This window comes from Phoenix dactylifera, chromosome 11 (genome assembly GCF_051530095.1).
Source record: "Phoenix dactylifera cultivar Ajwa chromosome 11, Ajwa_hap1_PhDact_Kaust_v1.1, whole genome shotgun sequence".
In the NCBI taxonomy this organism is placed as follows: Eukaryota; Viridiplantae; Streptophyta; class Magnoliopsida; order Arecales; family Arecaceae; genus Phoenix; species Phoenix dactylifera.
Genome location: NC_143200.1, coordinates 24,893,635 through 24,903,025, shown reverse-complemented (window position 1 = coordinate 24,903,025; position 9,391 = coordinate 24,893,635). Strand labels below are relative to the sequence as shown.

At 38.8% G+C, this 9,391-nt stretch overlaps 1 protein-coding gene across 1 annotated transcript; it reads left to right on the top strand.

Moving 5' to 3' along the window:
* The first annotated feature begins 5,829 nt into the window (after window positions 1–5,829).
* Window positions 5,830–8,476, top strand: LOC148700725 (uncharacterized). Its single transcript, XM_088707394.2, has 2 exons — window positions 5,830–6,179; window positions 7,980–8,476. Exons 1-2 carry the CDS (start codon window positions 6,095–6,097, stop codon window positions 8,186–8,188), a joined length of 294 nt encoding a protein of 97 aa, XP_088563520.2. The 5' UTR covers window positions 5,830–6,094; the 3' UTR covers window positions 8,189–8,476.
* The last annotated feature ends 915 nt before the right edge of the window (window positions 8,477–9,391 follow it).

Genomic DNA, 9,391 nt, shown 5'->3' with positions numbered 1-9,391 from the left:
GGATGGTCAGGTGCACGCTCGCCATAGAATCTCTTTTGGCTGGTCATTGTATTCTGTGTTCAGGTGAGGAAGAGTGGACCATGCCCTAATGTAGCTATCAATTCCTATTTTCTTTTTTATTTTGTTGCATGGGTCCCCTTTTCTATGATGATACCAAGGTGCTTTGCATCCTCGTGATTCCAGAAGAAAGGAATTAGCTTTGTCTTGAAGTCATGAATCCGCATAGAGGGCTGCAAATTGTTCGAATTATTTCCTTTTGGATGTGACTTAATTTAAATAATTTTTAAGGTTGTGATTTTTCTATTTGATACTGTGATAGTATGAAATTAGGTGGTCTTAATTATTACCTTCTTTTCATTTCTTGCAGTAGGGAATTTGTTTGCTGAGGCCGGCCTTTTCCAAATGGAAGAGGGGTTGCAACTGCCGGGTTGGGGGCACGTTCCTTGGCACGAATCTGCTTTGAGATATATGTAGTGAGTGGAATGTTGAAGATTATAGTGCTTTGAGATATATGCAGTGGGTGATCCAATAGTGAATTCGTGCGAAGAAAGATGAATCATTCTTTCACATGAAGGATACAATCCCGATCAACAATTGCTAGACTATAACCTAGCACTTTCATTTTACTAATATTTTTTTTAATTTTTTTCCATCTCATGATTGTACGAAAGCCTGTCTATTTAGCTTAGCTGTTAAGATGTGTTAAATAGTAGCAACAATCAAGATGCATGTCAAGTTTGGCTGGCTACAAAAGGTAAGATATGCTAGGTATAGTTTGTGGCTAGAGCTATAGAGGCTAAGTGTAAATGCCCGACTATGATGGCTAATAGAAGGCAAGGTTTTACCAAAGCAAAGTTTCGGCATAAGCTTCCATGATGAAGCAAATGAATAAAATTAAAATAAATTACAAACAATCTCTTAGGATTAGATATAAATTATATTTACATTAAATAGTTTGAAAACATCTACTTACCTTCTTCAAGTTTATCTTTATCTAATATTTTAACCAATAATTTAACAGAATGTTAGTCAACCTATTAACATAAAAAAAAATCCAAATGCTATGGTAGAAAAAATTTCAAAAATAATAAGGATAACCTTAAGTAATATAACAATCGTTCAAGGACTTAAGAAAATATATATTATCTTTTTCTTCGTCTACGAGCAATTTTGACTCTTCACAAAAGAACAACGATTTTATTAGTGCAGTGAAATTAATTATATGCAAGTTTAAGTTTTATCAATTATTGGATGTAAACCGTATATCTTGTCAGGTTGCCACCGCAGCTCTGGACAAATATTATGCGATAAAAAAAGGAACTCCGTACGGTATATCGAACATATATACTTCCGTATGTGATGTCGTTCCGTTGGTGGCTTGTAGTGACTGTAACCCCAAACGGTATATCTTGCCGGGTTATGGTTGTTGTTTTCCGCTCCACTTGGAACCTTCGAGATCTCCAATTGCCCCAAGAAAGGGGAAGAGCCCCTGGTGGCTAAATGGAGAGGGTGGAACAGCACTGGAGCCACCTGATGGTGATGTCAGAGAGTTGCACGCAATTCTCGTGGGTAAGCCCAATCAAAAGCAGTTCCGAGCATAGAATTAGAGCCAGATCCAACTAATTATTTGATAAATTAGATTTTTTTTTTTTGATTTTAGTGGTGGAAGACAAGAAAGGCTTTTCTAATATGCATGCATGAACTTCTGTCTGGTGTCAGATTCAGCTCGGGCTCAAATATGTCTGGTGGATGCATTCTTAGTTTGAGAGTGAAATACCCAAACTAATTAAGAAATCAAAATGTCCGTACTCCAAAAGTCATGCTTAAGCGCATTCTGCACGGCAATATCTGTCCTAATATGGGTCAAATACTAAGAATATCAACCGGTCGAGGTTAATGAAAAAACTGAAACCAAAATTAAAACTAAATGATTTTTGAAATAATCTATCACGATCACCCTCTCCTATTATTTTTCTTGTTATCTCATTACAAGCCATCTACCTTGGTTAGCCTTACTCAACCCAATTAATCCAAGTCTAGTTGATCACCCTGACCATGACTCCCGATCCAAATCATTCAATTAACCTTCTCTCCGAAACACAAATTTGGTTCCTTTGCCCCAATCCTAGGTAACCTATTTAACCCATCTCTTTCAAAATCTGACTATTTTTTTTTTTACTAGAAGAAGATGGGTAAAGCTAAATGAAATTTATCGAGATCAAGAATTACGATGTAGGTAGGATTTAAAACTAGTTTAATTATATACAATCTCCAATAACTTAGCCAATTGGCACATTCAAACCCAATTAACACTCTAATCCTCATGCATTTACTTTTTAATCAATCTTTCTCATTGATAAAGATTAATATTGCCAATTCGTACTCTTGTAACTTGATAATTTTTATGCCGACATAGCATAGAGGAGCCACTCCCGTCCATGAGAAAGGTCAAATCACCATGTACCACATTAGCCCCATGCTCATGCATAACATGGGTACGATCACTATGGAGAGGCTTTTCCGCAAACTCCAGAAGCCGACAAGCCAAAGGCCATGCGTCCGAGCCTACCTCGGAAAAGCCAGTATTCGTGGACCTGAATCATTTTCAAATCACGTCATCGTGCGTCCTCGTAACGATCGGACGGCTCAAAAAGGTCCCACGTCGGACAGCGTGACATGATGTACGGCGGAACGCTCCGAGGCGGCGCAGAAGCAAAAAAAAAAAAAAAAAAAAGATTGCCGAGGCAGCTTGCATCACGACGACGGAATCCACCTCGGATTCTCCATCCACATCTTACCACGGCGATTCCTCGGCCGTCGGCGAGCCTAGTCCTCGCCGCATCTTCTCATAGCCTTTCTTCTGATGGCTCTGATTCGACCATTTTTTTAGCAGTTGAATAGCTTTATTTCCCACAGGCCATTTTTTAGAGGGAATAAACAGTGACTACGAGAAATTTCCCATAGCCTTGTATTATACCATTACGGGAAGCCTTTTCCTTTTTCTTTTTTTCCTTCTCATTTTTCTAATTATAAACTCTCTAATTGTCGATGAAAAATTCTCTGAACAAAGAGAAAAATTCTCTCATCAAATTGGATGTTACTAATTATTCTCTTTTTCGGTTTCAAATATTTGTATGCTATCTTTATCTAAGACATTAAAAAAAACACTAATTATCAAACATGTCAAAAAAAAAGTAGGTAAGCATTGGTTTTTAATGTGGCCTGATAGCAATACCACTAGCAGTATTGTTTCTTTCTTTAGAAAGTACAATGGTTTGTCCATAACTAATTAGGTTTTACGCGCATGATCAGCTTTTATAGTATGAACACCAATTAAGTTAAACCAAATGAAAAGAATCGAAGGACTTATTGATTTGTTAGAACTATAATATTCCTCTTGCATCCTACCACGGTCAATAGTTATGGCTACAAGTTTTGGCTTTATGGAAAATGTGGAAACAACCTAGTTATGGTTACAAATGTATTTCTTAGGTCATTATTTCTTACACTCACCAATTTTAACTACCATATAAGAATTTCAATAAACCCTCCAAGCGTCATTAACCCAATCCAATAGTTGAACATAAAGTAAATTTGGGTTTAATATAGCTAAGCAAGAAAGCTCGAACTACATCACACATCAAGGAGTAAATTTCTCAAATTAAATTGGATGTTATTATATTTTTATTTTAGGATTGGAAAATTATGTGTTATCTTTGTCCAATATAGAAAAAATGATGAATTACCAAATTGACCCTAAAGATATATATACACTATCGTTCAGTGTGGCCCATGGGGGGATCACATTGATGGCAATATCACCTTCATTTTTTTTTTCGGAATATGATGATTGTTCACTAACATTTGGATTTGAACTTCAAACCTCCCACTTGGAAACGAAGCTATCACATGTTCTTATGATAAATAGATTTAACGATTAAAAAGTCAACAACAAATTATCATCGAATTATTATAACTCAATACTATACTAAATGCTTCAAATACTATATAGATTTGCAATATAAAGCCCTCAACTACTACAATAAAATCGATTTTGTGCCTTTTGTCATTTATGCATGTAGTAGGGCAATTCATCGACGGATTTAAAATTTAGATATCAAAAGGCTTATTGCCGAATTGATAGTCATCTATTGAACTTTCTTAAGTTAAGAAGCATGCCCTTGTTTTGCTGCACAAGCAAAAATCAAAATCTTCACTGATAATCTATACATCATGCAAAAATGGGATGTCTCAACAGAGTACACATGTAGGTCCCGGCGAATCATAGAGCAACATTAGTGGTTGATATTAATCAAATATTCATGCTATTGACATGTCACTAGTGATTGTTAAATACGCATAACTGATTAAGTATCACATCACTAAAACAAATTTGACTGATGACAGTGGTGGAACCAAGACCTTCTACCTAAACCGTCAGAATAAATTGGAACAAGGTTCCTGATCCGATGCATCATCTTATATTTCAATTGATTCCTTTTTTTTTTTTGTCATTAATTAGTCCGCTAGCAAGGGAGTGCCATTGGGGAAGATTCCACATCCGTCATCGCAACGGCAATTCACCATCGAGGAGATTAGAATGTGTCTACGACATCGCTGACGTGGACCCCGTTAACATCACGTCAGTACCGAACCCCTGGCTGAAACGGGCATCCAAGACCGTCCCTTAAGTGCCGCCACGTGGAAGACAGCAGTCAATGCATGGGGGTAAGAATTCCAATGGCCCTGTGCCACGTATATACTCGAGAATCAAAGAGACGTCCCCGTCAATGCTTAGGGGAGGCGGTGGGCGCGCCAGGTCGTTTCGCTATGCCGTCTCAAACAGCGCTGCAGTCGTATGAGGCGACGCGTCTCGTTCTAGTTGGTCACGAAGCGGGACCCACAGGTTTGAGAGGGAATCTATGATGAGATCGTCCGACACGGCACCAAATGGGCACAGATCCCGTCCTCCGAGTTCTTCCTGGAGAGCGCGTGGTGGACGATGCGTACAGCCGCGTGGCAGTTGCCGCCATCCCCCGAGCGATGCCAGGAGCGCTGCAGAAACCGGGAGACCGGATGCTGTGAACATCTGCAAGGAGAGGTACTGACGTCCTCCCCCAAGCTTGATTTCTAATTATGCCCTCCCCCTATAACGCCGTTTGCCCAATGTAACGATGTCGCTACTCGTAATCCTCCGTCAGAATATAACCCTTGCACTTGTCGCAATCTAATTTTCAAATTTATTAATATATTAAGTCATTATCATGGCTGCTAGAGTATAATAATAATAAGAAATGCTGTCCATCCTATCTCGTTAAGCCAAAAAAAAAAAATTGCAGTAATATTGTTTAACTATTTATTTAATTATTTGATATTATGTTGAAGTAGTATTTTAAGAAATATCCAATTCTTCAAATCATATATGTAATTGAGAGATAAAAACATAATGATATATAGAGTTACTCATGGAAAATTAATGTTGCCCTTTTTATATCACTAATGAAAAGAGGTTAGAGGAAAAAATAAAAATTCAAGAAGTGAAAATTCTGTCCATCTTCTTAGGTGAATATTCTGTGAGCCTCCAAACATATCTTTAGAACTTTTGAAATACTCTTGGAGGCAGTATAACAACAAATTAATGGAGAAAACACTGTATATATAACGGCTGTTACGTCATGGTGTGCACAAATTTCGCGGTACCAACGACGGCTATGTAACGGCCAGTTATCTTAAGAGCCGGTTCTCGCACTCGTCAGTCTCCAATTAAAAAAAAATAACTGGGTGAGAATATCAAACACTTTGAAAGAATTGGGATAAAAGGGGGAAAAAGGCAGCGAGGAGCGGAGAAGCGGGGGGAGAGAGACAGAGAGGGAGAGAGAGACGTTTGGAGATCTCGCCGGAGTGAGAGAAAGAGAGACGGTTGGAGATCTCGCCGGAGTTGGTGGCGCCGCGGAGGATAATTATTTACAAGACATCTCCATCGCCGGAGGGAAGCGTGGAGGCGGGCGGGAGGGGAGCAAGTCTGGCAGGAAGGTTGGGGTCCTTCGCGGTGAGGTACGCCGCCATCCGGCGTAGGAGGATAGGCGCCCGGGTGATGGCCTGGTGGCAGAAGAAGGTCGTGTTCCCGGTGAAGCGAGCCTGGGTCACTGTCTCCGCCCGGGTTAAGGCCCGAAAGAACGGTGAGATTACCGCTCTACTCCTCTCCCTCTCCCTCTCCCTCAATTCTCACTTCTCAGCCTCACCGGCCTTCCCTTTCCCTAAAAGAAATAATTAATTTTTTTAAGTTGTTTAAAATAAAGTTTTGATCTTGGGAGTTTGATTTCTAATTGGTTTTATTTTTTAATAATAATAAAATGATTTTTAGATGCTCACTTCAATAGCAGACACGCTCTTCCTTGTGATCTTTGTACGCGCTAATATCTAGAAACGAATCTCAAAGTTATCAGATAAAAGGGCGAATAATTGCTTCTTTATAAACGTCCCCCCTCTTCTTCTTGTGCTTCTTCTTTTCTCTCTTTTATCTTTTTTGGTGATTGCAATCGGTCACGGGATTACACACCAGCTTGAATGAGTGGATGGTGGTCTTTATTTCTGTATTTTTATGGGACAAAAAATTAATGGTCCATCGCCTTGCGAACGGGCGTAGAAGGTTCTACTGAGAGGGGTCGGCACGGAGAGTGACGGGGAGAGAGCGGTGTTGGACGAAGCACTCTGTGCTTCTTTTGATTTTAACCGTCGATCTTGGGTATCTTAGCCGCACTTTTTTTCAGGACCACCTGGTGCGTTTTTTCCCTTGAGTCACATCCACTAAATAGCTAAGATTACCTACGGCAGTATTAGGCTATGGTTATTGGCTGAATTCCGAAGGGGCCGGCGGTATAGATAGGTATCACTCATTGATTCGAGATATTTGAGTTGGCCTTTCAGACCAAGCATGTCTAAAAGGCTAATAAAATTGTAGACTGGGTGGCTTTGTACATGTCCAAATACTCTAGAGATGTTCTTTAGGTCGGAAAGAGCGAGCTACCTAGAGCGTTCCAAAATTTATTATTTTTTTGATCTTTTTAGATATATCCATATTAGAATTGTATGAATTTTTTAGCCAAATTTTTTTTACTATTATTTATATATATATGTGTGTGTATTATTTGCTCACTTAAAAGTAAATATCTTATAAAATATGATATTATTTGCGCAAAAATATAAATGTAAGATATTCTGATCGAAGTATTCTGTTCTTTTAAGATTTTCATTGCATTTTAGAGTGGCTGTATTAATGTCATAGAGGAAATATTCTAGGAATATCCTCTTTTATCGTTTGGGCGAGCTCTATCTATACTAGGTCACGTATTTCTTCTTATATAAGGGTGAGGGTAGAAGGGATGACTTATCTCTCTCCTTTTTAAGAGGATATAGTTATATGAGACCAATTTACTTAGCCGATGACTTATCAAATTTGGCTGGGTCTTCTATGTTGAAACTAAAACTAGCTTGTGGAATTCTACGGTGTTCGTCTATAGAATTTTCATATGTTTGGTAGAAAAGTTGTCTCTTATCATGAAAATGACAGTAGTAGTTATTAGTAGAGAGTTGCGTTTTTCTAGGAATTGGTAGAGGTGGTCGAATTGAGTTTGGCTTTCCATTTTTTTATAAAAAAAAATCTCTACAATGCCTATTATAAACACAGTAGACTCTACTAAAGTATAGTATACTATTTAATCCGAGAAAACTTAAAAGTGATAACTAATTTAAAAAATAATGTACATTTATAGTCGGCTCTTGGTTACATCACAGTCTCTGCTGCCCACATTGTTAACGTGTGCATGTTCTGATCAAGTTGGTCCACTGATGTCATGTCTCTCAGTCTCTGATCATGGATTCTGCATCAAATTGCGAGATCTATAACTGATTAATATTAGTTTCTTTTGGTTATTACGAATAGCCTTGATGGTAACCACGTCTATGAATGATATGAGCAGGTGGTGGAATCCTTAAACTCCGTGACGACGTGCAGACCTGTGGATACCAAGATGTGCAAGTGATGTGGGAGATACTGAGATCAGAGATGGAGCTATCACGCGCGCCGAAGCAGCGCAGGCGACCTTTTTGGAGGTTATCAGCCTGGTCCGCCCGGACATCGTCGTGCGGTCCGATGGAGCCGGAATTGAAACAGTGCACGAGAACTTGAACAGGGCCTTATTTAGTATGCCACCCCAACTCCTTCCTCTACATCAATAAGATCACAAGAGCTACGAAAAAAGTTTGTGCAGTTTTCCTGTTCTTGTGTGCTTGTACATAGATTCGACAAGCTTTCCATCAAGAGGGGGGTGGCTTTTTTACTTACCTTTTGGGCTTTTTGAGCTTTAGCCCTATTTGTGAGTTTCCTTGATTTCCATAACATAATGTTGGAAAACTCATGGATGTATTTTGGCACGATGTAATCTTCTATGTGCAGTTCCAATCGTTTCTAGATCAATAGTGCATGTTTGTTCCCACGCAGAAGGTTGTTCCATCATGGCTAACGACATTGTAAGGGTCTAATCTGTTTAAAGTTTTAAAGGTTGTTTAACCTGGCTTTATCGATCCTAAATGAATTCAAAATACCGAGTATGGTTTATTTAATTAATCTCCGCCTGTACCTAAACCAAGTAAAAGAGTCTTGAGGTCCTGAACCTAGTTGTTCTGCTTGCACCCAGCAACCCAGCGCCCTTATAAAGAGAATCCTTGGTGTCAAGAATAACGTGCTTGTATTGTTACATGAATAAGTGCAATATCTTGTATCTAATGGTTTGGTAATTCGACAGCTTTAGTTGTTCATGCTCTTTCGAGACGGTAATTTTATTGGAATAACTATAACCACAACCATCAAGTCTTGTATCAGTTATTTGAAGTCTGGTTTATGAATTCCCATTTACCAAATGTCCTTCAAGAAAGTAGGAACCAACGCGTCAAAGAATCATGTTAATTCTGTAAGTTGTCTTTGTCCAAAAACTACATGTATATAGGAGGGTTGGATGGTTGATACATCTGCATCATTGAAAGTGAGTCCTAATTTAGCAAGTTAGCAAGCCTCTGTCACTAATGAGAATTAGCTTATCTTATCTAATTTATAATTCAAGCTACCTGTCCCAATTTATAATTTAAGTGGACCAAATGGATTGATGGGTAGGCTCAACAACTTTAAGTGGCATCAAGCTTGGTAAATGGGACACTCCTGATGCCGATAAGGTGGTCCCTCAAATCCATCTCAGTTGTAAAAGTGATGCCTGCTTTATTAAGTGATTAAACGAGCAAGGCAGGTGCCTAAACTAGTCCTAATTCATACAACTAAAATTAGAAGAGTTGTGCCTAAAATTAGAAAACTAGTCCTAATTTGATGAGAATTCCAGAG

Coding starts and splice junctions, on each gene's coding strand:
- LOC148700725 (XM_088707394.2), top strand. CDS start 6,095: ATGGCCTGGTGGCAGAAGAAGGTCGTGTTCCCGGTGAAGCGAGCCTGG. Junction 6,180..7,979: donor GGTTAAGGCCCGAAAGAACG/GTGAGATTACCG, acceptor TGATATGAGCAG/GTGGTGGAATCCTTAAACTC.